Source organism: Equus przewalskii, chromosome X, assembly GCF_037783145.1.
Source record: "Equus przewalskii isolate Varuska chromosome X, EquPr2, whole genome shotgun sequence".
NCBI lineage: Eukaryota > Metazoa > Chordata > Mammalia > Perissodactyla > Equidae > Equus > Equus przewalskii.
The window spans coordinates 53,821,847-53,837,258 of record NC_091863.1 but is presented as its reverse complement, the minus strand read 5'-3'; the positions used below and the strand labels follow the sequence as shown (position 1 = coordinate 53,837,258).

Here is a 15,412-nt window from a genome sequence, read left to right as displayed (position 1 = left end):
CAGAAAGGTAGAGAAACAAATGGGAGAAAGAGGAAGGAAAGACAGTCAGAAATCTTTTGAGGTGCAGAGAAAGTCTGCAGGAGCACTATTCACTATAAGGCTAGTGGTGTCGGGGGAAGGGGTTCTCGGCAGCCCTGGAACTGACTTTTCAAATATACTGAGATAGAGTTCAAGTTTGGCAGTGGAACCAAACAGCTCAGCAGGGAAACAAGGGCCTGGAACCCTGCTGGAGGGAATCAGACTCCAGTAGACTGTGGAAGGGGCCTCTTTTCAGTTTTTCAGTGATATCTGGCGAGGAAAAAACTAAAACAGCGCCCCCACCCCCCCATCTCTTTCCTCCTTTCAACTCCTTCCCAGTGCGGTGTGGGTGCCGCCACCCCCCTCACCCGCGGAAGCAGGAAGTTAGTCATTGGCTGGTCTTGACTTGCTCCACAGTGCCCCTATGTGGCCTGCACCGGATCTGCATTCTGGATATAAGAAGAGTTAGGCCTAAGACCGTACTCACTTCTACCTGACTATAGATGAAGTAGGTGCCGTCCACGAGTACCTCCAGCTCCCCACTGCGGGGATGTAGCTTAAACACCTTGGGGTTCATAGTGATGCGAGACCAGTCATTGAGCACTCCACCTGAAAGATCTCAGTATGAGAGAAGGGCAGTCACTCAGTACATGTCAGAATAATCTGGGCAATAGAAACAAGAAATATCAAGCAGTACACAACCCCCCACCCCTATCCCAATGCAACCTGGATACCCCAGGAGGCCAAGCTTTAAGAATAACATTTGGAAGCAGAGGAAGTGTTTTGTTTGTAAAGGGGCCGCCAGGCCTGCCTCAGGCCCCTGGGGTCTCTCTGTCTGTCTTCCTCTCTCCTTTCCTGGCCCCTCCATCTGGAAGGGTCTTTAACCAACACGTTCTAGCTGGAATTGGTGCGAGGAGTAAGGAGAGAGTGGGCACGCTGCCCTATTTTCTTTGTTGTTCTGGGGCCTGCACAGGCAACGTTCAGACACTGAGTGGCAGGCTAGGTCTTATTATACAATTTTATTTCACCAGCCACAGCTCCCGAATCTCTCCTGTCTTATCGGTTCATGGGTTTTATCCTTCTCCTTAAGAGATTCCTTTTTATAGTTCCTCCACACCCACTCCTTTCTGTAAAGCCTCCCTGGGCCCCCAGGAAACCACTCAGCCCAAGGAATTGTCCACCTGGAGAACCTTAGCCATCAGGCCTGAGTCAGACTTCATGGCAGCTGGAGCAAGTGACCACCAGTAATAGGGCCCCATAGGGGAGAGAGATTTTTATGAGAGTGACAGATAGACCACCTAGCAGCACTAGAACCAGCCAAGGGGATGGTAAGGGTGTCTGGGAGCTGAGGCACCCCTGGCAGAGCATCTATCTCTCAAGCCCCACCCCATTTAGGGCAGAAGAGCAGTCACATCACCTTGGCTGGACAGTGTAGAGCCAGCATGTGAGGGTGGAGGAAAAGCTTCCCTTTCTATCCTGCAGAAAGAGGGATGTTCCTTCCCACCATGAGAGGAGGGAGTCCAAGCCCATGGGGCCTTTTCCCTTCGAAACCGTTCATTCTTCCCCCAAGAAATTACATTTGGAACATCCATCCTTGGCTAGTGTCAGGAGGCCCGCCTCTCTGAGGTGTGAGGAAACCAACCTTCTGGGAAAATATAGCCATCTTCCCTCAAGGTGATAAGTAGATGGGATAGGAGTTAGGAGGTGATGCCTTGGCTCTGCCCCTTCAAAGGACCACTCTGCATGACGTCCTTCCAGCCTGACCCCCTCACTTATGATTCTGGTCGAACTAAAGATCAGTATAGACTACTACTAGGGATTGGCCCAGAGGGGTTGAAACCAGTCTTGTTACATGGTACTGGGAGCAAAATCAGCAGCTTTTGGCACAGGATAAACACTGAGGTCACCCATACAGACACCCAAACAAATCTATTTCCTGCTTGTCTTACTCCTCCCTGGACTGATGGTGACCATGGCCCACTCAGGGCCCTGGGGCCAAGGCACCTGGTCCCAGCAGGACCGCTTAGGTTTTGGTACTATTCTGTTCCTGCTTATATTTCTGAGGCTATTAAGTCAGGCATCCAGGTGGCAGTCCAGGATGTAGCTAAGCCCAATCATTAAGGAAGCTCAGCACAGCCAGTTCAGGACTGCCTGGGCTCTTAGAAGCTGTCCCCATGTAGCAGGTTTCTCAACCTGCATTTACTGTTTCCGCACTCACAGCTCTCCCTTCTACTCCAAGCTCTGTAAGCATCTGGCCTCTTGGCTGGCTTGCTGCTTCCCAAGGCTCCTGGGGGTTCATGCGTTTTAGGCTTTGTGCACCCTGTGGACTGGACATTATTTCAAAGCACTGTTCTTTAATGAATGTTCATGTCTCTTTGGGGAAGAAAATGAACCTAATCATTCAGTGGAGTGTACACACACATCACTGAAGTAGCATAGTGCAGTGCAAAGAGTCAGACAGATGTAGTTTTGAATTCCAGCTCCTACGCTTAACTGAAATCTTGGGCCAGTTAACCTCTCTGAGCTTCGGTTTCTGTCTCTGTAAAAAGGAGCTATACCTACCTCATAGGATTGTTGTGAGGATCAAATAAAATAAAAGACACAGAAAGCATGTTGAAAACTCTCAAGTACCATACAAATATAAGGCAGTATGATTTATTATGGTATTATCCAATCTCTCTGGGACTCTGTTTCCCCATCTTTTAAATGCAGGGATTATATTAAATCAGTGTTTCTTAACCTCATTAAACCCATTTCCCCTTTTTATAGACACTAGCGTCTCATAATCCCTGGAGAGTCTAACATGCCCCCCACTTCCCTGAGAGAAATGCCCCCTCCATCCATTTTCTGTGTAGATCCATCAGACAAGAAGAATTTAATTTTATGTAGTTTTACCTTCTCCAATTAGTACTGTGAAAATGTTGATCAAACTATACATGTTCCCATGGTGACTCTGATACAGCCTCCATCTCCCAAGAATCCCCAGTCTAGAGGATGTCTCAAGTCCCTTTCAGCTTCCTTATCAGTGATTCTAAAAGCAATTTGGGTGTAACAGCTGGTCTTGGTGCAAGCAATTACCCAGGACAGCCAGCAGAGGGCCAAATGTCGTAGAGAATAGTGCCCTAGTGCCAAGGGTACTTCAGGGGCCTGGGAAGAACTAGGCTGGGTGATTATTTGAAGGCTGAGGATAAGAAAGAGGAGAAGCTCCTCTTAGGGAGAGAGCCTGCTTTGACTCTTACCATTCTTGACTTGAATTGCTGACCCTTGGCCCTGTAGATGCACCACAGCTGGCTGGGAGGATGAAAAGGATAGAGAGAACAGTTACTGTGAGAAATGGCTGCTTGCTCAGCCACCAGTTTCCATGTTTCCACATCTGACTTCTAGTCTCCTTTCGTATCCCACTTCTGATCCCTCTTCCCTCTTGGGATGCTACTGACCATATTTCTACTAGAGGGTGATATGATTTTGTAGCTCTGACACTTCCTAGCTATGTCACCTTGGCCAAATATAATGCCTCTGAGCCTCATTTCACTAACTGTAAAATGGGGATTATAAGAATCTCTGTCTGGCCTCTCTCACAGGGATGTCTGAAGATCAAATGAGGTGATGGATATAAATTGCCCTGCAAGCCATCAAGCACTGTGCAGCTGTGTAGATTTAGCACTGTGGCCAAACAGCTGTAGAGAGGGAGGCTGAGATGAGACAAGGCAAGGCAGCAGAACCTGCCAATAGAGACAGATTAGGAAGCTCAAAGACTAGGGAGGAGCCCTTCAGGCCTTAAGGCAGAAGCCCAGACTGGGCTTGGTCTGGAGCTGGTTGGCTGATTTTTCAAGGACATACTCTTAAACTTCTAAGCTCCTGATCCCAGGCAGTATGAGCGCAGACAAGGTGTCTGGAGTGGCTAGGGAGTTGGAGGCCCAGGTGAATAGACCTGACTGACAGCTCATTTCAGCAGACTACTGAGCTTGGATACAGTGACCTTGTGTCTCCTGGGGAATGGGGAAAAATGGCCAAGGCAAGATTCAGTTCCTCTAGCTACAGGCAGGCCCTGGGGCAAAGCTTTTCTATTCATAGAGATGGGAGGGGGCTGTGAGTGAAAAACTGCAGAACCTCCAGGGTATCCTCACAAGATAAAGCCCCAGCAAATTTAATAGGGAGCAAACTCAAAGGTGCCTCTAGCCTATGTCCTTCCCTCCTCCCCAGGAAGAAAGCAATTTCCAGCCAACCTGGTTTTCTCGAGTTCCAGCTTTATCAGCAGCACCTGCAAAACAGGACAGGACAATCAGAGGCCATGCTCTTTCGACTTCCCTTTCTCCTTACCTAGGCAGCCAGTGGCCATGAGCCTTGCTCCCTGCATCCAAGCCCTGGGATAGGAGAGGACATCCCTTCCTTCTTCTACTTGTCCCTGATCTGCATCTTCAGTGGGACCAGCACCCAGCAGGGAAACTGACCTCTTGCCAATGCTGGTCCAAGGCAAGTCCCACTGAGCACCCATAGAGACAGAAGAGAGTGTATTCCTGTCACTGTGTGACCCTGAGATGATGCTGTTTGCTTCTTTAGCCTTTTGCTCCCTTTCTACTAATTTTCTTCACAGAACACATTGCCACTTGTAACTATCTTGCTTCTTCAATTGTCTCTCTCTCTTCCTCTAGAACAGAAACTCCATGAGAACAGGGACTACTTATCAATATATCTCCTGCACTTAGAAAGTGATCAATGAATAACTGTGGGAAGATTGGATGAAAGAAATCCCTAACTCTGTCTCTTGTGACCACAGTTAACACCGATTAGCCTGATTTGAACTATGAGTCAAAGAATCTGAGTCCTGCTACAGAATTCTTGAACCTGGAGAAATCAGCTGTAAAGAGTCCATTTCTTTAAAGCCCCAAGATACAAGGGGAAAGCAGGAGAAGGAAATAACAACTGATGTAAGCCCAGGCAGTCTGACTCCTGTCAACTCCAATTAGGCAGGTTTGGCTCTGCATCTATACTTTTTGGATGTCCTCCTGGGCCTGTGGGGAAAGATGCAAAGCGCTTAAATCCTATGCAAATGGGCAATGTGGTGGGTAAGGATATAATGCAAGAAGCATTTGATTCCTTGACTGGATGGTCTTGGTGCCTGCGTTTGCTTCTCCCACAGCCTGATTGACTTGTAAGTTTGCAACTCCTTGACCATCAGCAACTACATGTCTACCTCTATTGTAAAGGCACTTAGAGTTCATGGGATGAGACTATTCTAGGGCTTGTCATTTTGTCCAGTCCCCAGTATTCCTCCCCACAGCCTGTTTCCAACCAAACATGTGGAGCTAGATGCTGGGAATCAGAGCAGTCCAAATCCACCCCCCACAAGAACTCCAGTGAACCCTCAGAGCCTCTGTCTCTGGCTCATATGAGTTTACTGGCCCACTAGAGGGAGGCCTAGGGTCAGGGAGGGCTTGTGACGGAAGGGTTGAGACAGGTCAAGAACAAGTGGCCTGTCCTTGACAAGTTGGTATAAACAAGAAGTTAGGGCAGGTCAGACCCTACTGGCTTGTTCAATTCCTAGCTATACAGTGAGCTAGGAGGCCTGCATTTCTCATTGCACACCAATGCCATCACCACCATTTGAAACTGCTCTCAGGATCACCCACTCTTGCTCTATTAAAGTACTTGTAAGAAGCCTAGATGGGTGGAGAGACAGAGGAACTCACCAGAAGGTCCCTGGAGGCCAGGGGGTCCTTGAGGACCAGGAGGACCTGGAGGGCCAGGTGGTCCCATAACAGTTGTTCCTGGAATTCCAGGAATCCCTGGAATCCCTGGGGGTCCCTGGGGTCCAGGAGGTCCTGGAGGTCCTGGCGGGCCATTGGGTCCAGGAGGGCCTGCCTTCTTTCCTGAAAGACAAGATTTGGTGTTACATTTGTAGTTATTCATTGAGAATGTACTATCAAGAGTTCTACAGACTTCCAATGACACAAAGTCAGCCTTCTGGGAGTTCCTACTGTTAAAGAGGTGGACATCTTGATCACGCACACCACACACACACACACACACACACACACACACACACACACTCCTTACCCCCTTTCATGAATAATCACTTACAGAGCTGGGTTTGAAGATATAGACATACATGGCCCTGAAGGAGCTCAGTCTAGTGGGGAAACAGATGCAGTCACAGGATAGGAGAAGTGCCACATTAATGGTAGGGACAAAATGCTGAAGAGGTCAGAGATGCTTCAAAAAGGAGGTTACATTCCAGCTGAGTCCAAAGGATCGGAATTACCAAGTGGCCAGACCTAAGTGTCACTTTTCAGAAGTGAGAATTGGGCTATTGTTGAAGGGTGTAGCTTTCATGCTTATTGCCAAGTTTGGTGGATTCGCTGTAGATGAGAAGAGGAAGCTAGGAGGACAGCCTGACCTTAGGAATAACATCAGCTCCAGGAAGGTTTCGTATAGGAATCAGGATGTACAGGAACTGGGGGTTGGGATGGAGGTGGTGCTAGCTAGAAATGAGGAATGGGAAGGAGTTTGGGAGATGAGAGGTGGGGGGCATGTGGAGAGGGAGAGAGAGAAACATAAGAAAAGAAGGGGAGGCAGAGAGTAGAAAGAGCTGAGGAGGAGGCAGAAGGCAGGTTTTGCTTTCTCAGCTGACCTATCTACACCCTATTTTTAAAGATCTCTGGGAAAGGAAATTTTGAAAACTCCCTTGGTAAGATGTTCCAATATCTATCACCCCTCACTGTCAGAAAGTTCTTCCGTATATTTAACTGAAATCCCTCCTGTGGCAGTTTAAGCTCTTATTCTATTCTTTGTGTAGATAGAGAAGAATAGTTACCATTATACACATAATAACCCTCATGTGCTCAAAGACATTAAATCACCTATCAGCTTCCATTTTTATAGGCTAAATAATCCGGCTTCCCAGAGTCTTTCCTCAGAGGCTCTATTCTCAAATGTATTGTTAATCAAGCCCACCAAGTCTTCCCCTTTCCCTCCTCTCTATTCTTTCAGAACAGTCTTGGCCCTCCTAGTCCATATTACAGTCCTTCCAACATTCCCACCAGAATGTAGTTAACTGAGTCATAACTGTGATCTTGAATCAAAACCTCCAGCTCCTCCTGTTTACTTTCTCTGCTCTGTGCAGACCAATTCAAGCACTGCAGGTGGCCACGGGTGGGTGTCTTCTTCTTCTCTTCATCAATTTCTTATAATTTTGTTGAAGTCCCAGGAATGGAAGCCCTTTACCAGACTCCATCACAGTGTCTTTACCTGTGGCACTTTCTTACTTTTAAATGTAACCCTCAAGTCTCTCTTAAATACCTTCTTACTGACTCCAACTTCCTGCTCCTCAGACTCTTAGGCAGGAGAATCCTGTCCTGATTTATCAGGTCCTCCTTTAAGAATAATGTCGTATGTTGAAGAAACCCAGTCTCTATGGCAACACCACTCAAGAGGCCAGTTGACCATGTCTGACCACATCTGCATTTGGAATGAAACAGTGGGGTCATTGTGGAGCCTATTCCCCAGGGAGGAAAGAAAGGACGGTCCAGAGAGTCTTTTCTCAGTGAGAGTCCTTGTAGCCTTAAAGAATTAGAGGCAGGAGTTTTAGCATTTTCTCTGCACTTAGCAGCAAAAGATTAGATCTCTCTAGTTTCTAGATCTAGCCAATTTCAAGATGCTGAACAAGAAAACCATCTCCCTTCAGATTTGGGCAGCTTCCAAGTCAGGCTTATTCAGCGCCCAAGTTTCAATTCCAGCTAGTGTAGTGGAAAGAACACAGAATCTGTAGCCAGGAGATAAGGCTGTAAGCCCTTGCTCCGCCATAGACGCACTTTGGGCAAATCCATTCCTCTCCCTGAGCCTTAGTTTCTCCATTGATGAAATGAGGAGCTTGGCCTTGATGATTTCTCTAAGTTTCCTCCTAAGACTGAGGTTCTATAAGGAAGACTGTCTTACCCCTGGCAGTCAGGAAACTTCCCTAGCCTGGTGGTAAGGTTTGCTTCTTCCTCATTGTTTTCTGGGTGGTGTAGACACAGAGGATGGTGCATATTAGGTGGTCCTATGTCCCAGAATTTCTAAGCCTAACAGTGATTTTCAAGCTAGAGGGTATTCTGGGGGTAGTACAAACTTCAGTGTCAAGACTATGAGTCTCCTGTGATTGCTAATATAATTTTGGAAGAATTACACCCAGAAACTCCTCCAGTCAAAGAGAATAATGGTTGCAGTGTAAACAGAGAATGTTCACTTATGAAAACGTTAAAAGGCATTTGGGAAAAAGCTCCTCCCATGATCTAGTTCTGCAGCTGGTCCTCTTTGCTCCTCTGCAACCAGGTTTATGCAAGTGTGCTTCTCATATCTGCATACTTACCAAAAGTTGGAGAGGAGCATGTACAAAATAACCCATGGACCAAGAGGGTGACTGGAGGATTGAATTCCTTCTCTGGATTTCCTTGCTTTAACAGAGCACTTCAGGATACAAAAGCCCAGAGACTTTTGTACTTAGAAAGTTACCCTGTTAGTCTTAGATGAAAGAATATATAAATTCTTTTCAAAGCTAAATTTCATGAAAGGAGCATTTCCCTAACCTTTTAGCTAAGCCCAAATTGTTGAAATAACAACTAAAAGTGAGTGAGCAAAAGTGAGTGAGAGAGTGTGAGAGAAAGTGTGCATGAGTGAGTTAGTTGTGAGAGGGGGAAAATTCCATTAAAGGATGGAAATTAAACGAACAACTCAATTTACCTCTTCAGGCATGTGCCTATTCACTGTGTCCAAGGAAATCTGTATTAAATGGCTTCTAAATCACTTCCAGACAAAGTAAATGTTTAAGGCCTATGTGTATTCTCCTCCCAATAATGGCCCATATACAAGGTAGCAGTGCTGGGCAGTATTTCCGGTCCCTGCCAAAGGCATTGGAATCTCCGAGGTGTAATTCCAGAGCTTCTAGCCTAGATAACTGCCTTCTATTGCCACTAGCAAGTGTGTTCTCTCAGTGCTCATCCATTGGATAACACTGCGACTGGGTACTGCTCCCCACCACACACGTGCTATACTCTGGTAAATCACTAGCCTACTTGCTGTTCCCCTAAACATACCATGTTCTTTCAAGCCTCTGAGAGATCTGAGTATGCTGTTCCCCTTGCTAGAATGTCCTTCCCCCTCTTTTTTTTTCCCCACATCCTTCAAAATCTAGGTCAAATGCTGTTTTCTCTGCGATGTGGTCCCTTAGTCTCCCAGAGAGAACTACTTGCTCCTTCTCTGTGCTCCCAAAGCACCCTGTTCATGCTTCTATGACAGCATTTTTTATAGTGTACTGTAATTATTTGTGTGTACTTCCACTATTCCAATTACACTGGGAGATTTTTGAGGGAAGGAACCATTTTTCTTCATCTCTGTGTCTCTATTCCTGACAAATATAAGATGCTTATTCACTGTCTAGTGAATGAGCAAGTGGAAAAAAGTGAGTAGCTGTAATTAGAAGGTGCTCTCAAGCCTACCTATTAAGAAGGGAAGTCATCCCTCGGTTTGTGTTAGGAGCAGAGGGTGTCTGTGTCCAAACCAGGTGAGGTTCCTAGGGTTGTTATAGTTCTGTCTTAAAGGGACATGGCAAGAGTTAAAAAGTACATGCTTAAAAATCAAATTTACTTTCTTAAAAGACGAAACATCTTGGTGAATGCCCAGGCCCCATGGAAAAGATTTCCTCACTGACTCCAGCTCTCTGGCTGTTTCCCAACTTTGCTCAGCTGAGGCCCTCAGGAGGCCAAGCCATTCCTCAGCTTCTTTACAACAGGGACACAGGTTTTCCATGTGAGCCATGGTACCTCGAGCCACCAGACTACCCTAGTGCTCAGAGAAGTGGCAGGTGGTGGCTGAAGCCAGTCTTTTTGGCCTAGTCTGGGGTTGATAATCCACTCTATGAAGGTCCAGAAATCTTAACAGACAGAATCATTTCACTTAAAGCATTTTAAAGAAAAACAATTAATTCCAGTCTATTTTCCTTCCATGTCAGAACACAGAAATGAATGGATACTTAAAACCAGTTTTATAGTTGGTTCTTTTAGTCCTAAGAAGTGGATCATTTTGCCTGGTCTTGTCTTTTAGGACCTGTTCCATCTTTGGGTTTTCCTCTTCAAGTAAGCAAGTACTTGTACAAGCTCTTGAGCCAGTCCCATTGCAAGTACACTGGAGACTTACTGACCCAACAAGGCACAATGGACCCATTCAACTAGAAGCTTCTTTATATTGAAACCTCAAAGCAAGAAATACCTTCCCTGACTATTTGGGAAATAGGGTAGGGATGGCTTTTAGGCCAAGAAATAGGGTACTGTCATCTCTCAGGAGGTAGCATATCTAGTCCCTACAAGCTGTCTCAGGACTTCATTCATACCTGATTACTGATATGATAAAGGAAGGGAAAAAAAGATAAAGGAGAAGGGCAGGGGAAAGAGTAAGGAAGAATGAAGGAAAGAGATGTAAACTAAACAGTACACAAGAGGGAGCAAGAAAGAAAAACCAAAACAACTTTCACATGTTGCTAGAGAAGCAATTCTATCTTTCATGGATCATCACTGAAAAACGATTTCTATTTATTTTTCCTTGGAAGCTACAATACTCAAGATCACATGTGATTGAGAAAAATAGTGGACAACCAGCATTGAAAGGATATAATATAAAAATCCTACTCCCTTAATTTTTTTCTTCTAATTTTAGAAAAGACATGACATGACAGTAATTTTACAAAATCAAGAGCTTAACTTACCCTTTTTCTTGTTTTTAACTGGACCTGTTAAAAAAGAAAATAGAAAATTAAGTCACTTGAAATTAACAGAAAGTGTTCATTCTCTAAGACAGTCACAGGAGGGACCCCCCCAAGACACTGCAAATTTGAGGGAGCCCCACACCAAGGGTCATGTTATTGGCAAGGTATTTCCTAACTATTAAACCTCCCTAGTCTGTTTCTGACTGTTTTCTGGCTGTTGTAACAAGAAAGTTACAAGACTCTTCTCTAGGGAGAAACATCTTTCAGGCTCAGTCTTTCGCGTGAAGGAATGGGTACTTCCCCACAGAGATGAAATGCCCAGAAACGCAGAACTCAACAACCTTAGGACGGCATTCCATTAATTCTGCGAGTCCCGAGATTGAAGAGTCATGCATTCTGGTGAGGAACCAACATGAAGTCTCATGTGTTGCAGCTGGAAGGAAAAAAGGGTCATTTTCATGGAAGGAGCAGAGCAGCAGCAGTTTACCTTTTAGTCTCTTCCTTATTGTGATTTAGATTGTTAGTTATTAAAACAGTGCAACCATAATACATTCATGTGGGGCCACATACACTCCCACTGTAATTTACCATAAGTTAACAAACACTTTAAAAGAAGTGTCAACAGTTTCATCGACAATGAAATCACAAGCCTTTTTGGGGGAATTATTTCTAAAGAAAACAATTCTAATCAGTTGAGGGCTCTCAGAAAGCACAAGGCTTTTCTCATATAGTTAGGTGACAACCACTCCCCAGACATACACAGTTTATGTATCTCCCAGACATGTTTTTTCCTCCTGGGGACTCAATTCTCTTCATTCTGTAGGTAGATTTGATTTTCTTTAGATATAGAGATTTAAAATCTGTTCCAAACTCCCATGAAGACTCTATTGGACAATATTAAACCACTATCGTTGTCCTCAGGAACTTACAAAAAGAACACCAAGCATTTGTATATTGTTTTATAGTTTATAAGCCCTGTTTCCATCTATCATCTCATTTTATCCTTGCAACAAGCCTGAAATGATCTTTACCTCTAAGAGCAGGCTCTATCAGATGTTCTACCCGAGCAGGGTCAGTCAGAAGTCAATAAAGTCTCTAACGTGGAAGGCTGCCAGTGTGACCATCAGAGCTTGCACAGGTACCTGGAAAACCAATGCCTGTGTAGACTTCCCTGACAAACTAATTTCATGTCTAACAGTAGGTATTATTATGTGCAGGGGTTATTTTAGTTTGGGTTTAGCAACCTGCTGCACTTAAGGTCATGAATCTCCATTCTATTATCATTGTTTTTTCTCCTTTTCTCTCCTCCCACTCCTTTGTCTTCTTTCTTTGCTGCTTATCCTTTATTTTTTTTTTTTTAAACAGCATTGAGAGTTCTTGAGAATGTGCATGGAGGTTCTGGAAAGGAAGCACAGCTACATAGATACTACTGACTAAGAGGCAGCAACTCAACCTGAGAAGGGCTACCTCCTTGAACAAGAAGGTTATTTGGGGAAGGATTTACATAGAAAGGCCCAGTCCCATCAGCCACCTCAGCCTAGAAGAGCAGTGGGATGACAGCCATTGCAGCCACATTGCCCTCATAGACAAGTTGTGCTGGAAGGAGCAGAGACTGGCCCTGGCCAAGTTTCTGACAATTTCAGCTGGTTAAAGGGTTAGCATTGTTACATCAGACTTCAAAGCAGGCTTTGAGGAAATCAGACCATGACCAAGCAACCAGTCCTTACTGAGCACGCCTATGGAAGGTAGCACAGTAAATAATGAAACACAACTCCATCCTCAAAGAACTTACAGCTGGATAGGAAAATACTAGAGGGGAGACTTAAGGAATTATACTGGCTAGGTGAGAAAAAAAACTTCCCAGAGGAAGTTTGACCCAAATCCACATGTGAAAAGAGGGAAAGGGAGGTTTAAACATTTTTTTAAACTTTTATTTATTTATTTATTTTGCTGAGGAAGATTAGTCCTGAGCTAACATCTGTTGCCAATCTCCCTCTTTTTTTACTTGAGGAAGATCAGCCCTGAGCTAACATCCATGCTAATCTTCCTCCACTTTATATGTGGGTTGCTACCACAGCATGGCTGACGAGTGGTGTAGGCCCGTGCCCAGTATCTGAACCCACGGACCTGGGGCGCTGAAGTGGAGCGCAATGAACTTAACCACTATGCCATGGGGCTGGCCCCAAACTTCTATTACTTTTATACCATAAATATCTATTCATTATATGTACATAAATGCATGCATAGTTCATAAAAAAGGAGAGCAAAAAGAAAAAATAGCTTATTAAACTACCCACAATTAACCACTATTAATATTTTTATGCATATCTAGAAATTTTCTATGCATATAAATATGTATTTTTTAAAAGTAGGATCAAATAAAAATGTTGTTTGATAACTTTTTTCTGTCAGTAGCTACATTTCTATATAATCATTTTTAATATGGATATATCAGCATTGTATAGGTAACTATTTTTTCTAGTTCTTTTATGATTTCATTTTTTAATATTTAAATCTTTAATCTAGTACAGATTTTGGTATACAGAGTGAGGTAGGGAGCTAACTAAAATTTTTATTTTTATTTTCCAAAATGACCATGATATGAAGAGTGCTGAGAGCAACAGGGGCTCAAAGCCAGGCTTTTCCTCCACTCCTTCTTGTGTCACAGAAACGCTGAAGGAGAGCATCTACTCAGTGGACATTTGGCAGATCCCTTGGAAAAAAATGAGGCTAAACAAGTATAGACAAGATTGCCATTAGATTGCATCACATTTCCCACAAGTGTTAGTGAGTACATCATCACAGCAGTATAGGAGTTCCTTCTTGTTCTAATATAGCTCACCATGGCCAATAAATAATTCTTATGAGTTTCAACGTGGACCTCTAAGCCCTGGCTCTATATCTACCATACCCATTTCTTTTGCTTGAGGCCACTGTAGTTTTCCAGCTTCTAGAGAGATAATGCCAGGGAGCTAGAACTATCCCATACTAGATATGAGCATCTTGACCCAAAGCAAAAGCAGTAACCTCTGCTGAGTTCTATAACCTTTTAGACATATTGACTTATTTTCTCTATATGCCTCAGAACCTTTTTCACACCTACTTAGAGCACTACGAGTGTCACATGTCTGTTTCTATGATAACAGGCTGCATTTCTATATCATTCTAATCCCTTCTATTTGTAACCATCATGCTTTCTGCAGGCAAACCCACAAATGCATCAGAGTGGGACAGACAGCTGTGTAGTCCCTGGGACTGCTCTCATAGGAGTAAAATTGAGATCTGACAGATTTCAATAAATGTGGGCAGGCAATTTGCTATCTGGCATTAAGAAACAGGGGTACTGTAACAGCATCAGGGCCATGGAAGCCAGCAGCAGTCCTAGCCAGATTCTGGTCCTGACTCAACCACAAACTGACCATAGGGAAAGAGACCCTTTTCTTATGATTCTTCTTATTCTAAATTGGGTAATACTATATATTTTGTCTGTTTTTAAGGATTAGGATTCTGATGAAGATAAATGCCATAATAACTAAAGCTAACATTTATTAAACATATATGAGCCATGCACTGTGTTAGTTGCTTTACCTATCTCAATTAGGTCTTATAACAATCCAGCAGAGTAGGTATATTATACTTGTTTTATAGGTGAAGAGATGGATTAAAGAAATTGTACAAGGTCACACAGCTCACAGGTATTTTAAGGTTAGCCAAAAACTCAGAAAGATTAATTTATTCTAGATGTGTTTTGAAAATTTAAAAATAAATGTATATACTTCCAGTTTCTGGTTTGACATATCCAGAGCTTGGAACTGGTCATTCTCATACTCACAAGAAAAAACTTGAACAAACTTAAAATCAACACTTTTTAGATCCATCAGAGAATTGAGGTTACAAGGCAAACTGCTCGTCTGAAAGATGGAGAGACAGACAGGTAGATACAGAGAACCATAGCTTACCAGGAGCAGAAGCTTGCAGCTGAAGTATCAGTAAGAACACTTTACAACTGTAATTGACAGACTGCAAGAGGCTCAGTGTGAATTAGCTTAAGACCTAAAAACTCCAAGGGGTCCCAGTCTTGGGTGGTTCCCCACTTTCATGAGTTTTACCTTCACGAGCCCTATCAGATTCTCACTGTGAAGACTGGAGAAGAATTCTCTTGTGTTTCTGGCAAGGGGAGAGGAGAATAAATAAAATCAGAAATGAAAGAGGAGAAGTTACAACTGATACTTCAGAAATACAAAGGATTGAGATCTCATCAAGATGGCGGTGTGAGCAGATGTTGAACTCATCTCCTCCCACGAACACAACCAGGTTACAACAATTTTTGGAAAAATTACCCTGGATTGAAAACTGAAAACTGGATAAGAAGAACCCCCACGACGAGGGACAGTCCTGATGAAGGCAGAAGAGGCAGTAATTACCGATGGAGAGGAAAAAAGCCACCTTTGGGAGCAGCGGAGCTTCTCAGCTGGCCAGGCGGGAGCCACCCTAAGGTATGCAGCCCTCCCTGGAGGAGTGAGGTCCGGAGTGGGGGCGATACGGCTATAAGCATCCTTCGGACTCAGCCCAACTGAGACGGGGGTCTTACTGTCTGGCTTTGCTGGCTATTGACTGCAGCAGGGACACCCCCAGAAAAGCTATCGGCCGAAAGCCGAA

At 44.2% G+C, this 15,412-nt stretch overlaps 1 protein-coding gene across 4 annotated transcripts in view; it reads right to left on the bottom strand.

Moving 5' to 3' along the window:
• The window catches only part of EDA (ectodysplasin A), a 355,214-nt gene that overhangs the window by 5,410 nt on the left and 334,392 nt on the right, over positions 1–15,412 (bottom strand). Inside the window, exons 3-7 of one of the 4 annotated variants that reach the window (XM_070604031.1) lie at positions 10,754–10,777; positions 5,709–5,888; positions 4,245–4,279; positions 3,258–3,309; positions 506–636 (exon numbers count right to left, since the gene is read on the bottom strand). In XM_070604031.1, the coding sequence (XP_070460132.1) occupies positions 506–636; positions 3,258–3,309; positions 4,245–4,279; positions 5,709–5,888; positions 10,754–10,777 (422 nt within the window). The remainder of the gene's footprint in view (positions 1–505; positions 637–3,257; positions 3,310–4,244; positions 4,280–5,708; positions 5,889–10,753; positions 10,778–15,412) is intronic. The other 3 variants (XM_070604032.1, XM_070604033.1, XM_070604034.1) reach the window with 3 other exon arrangements.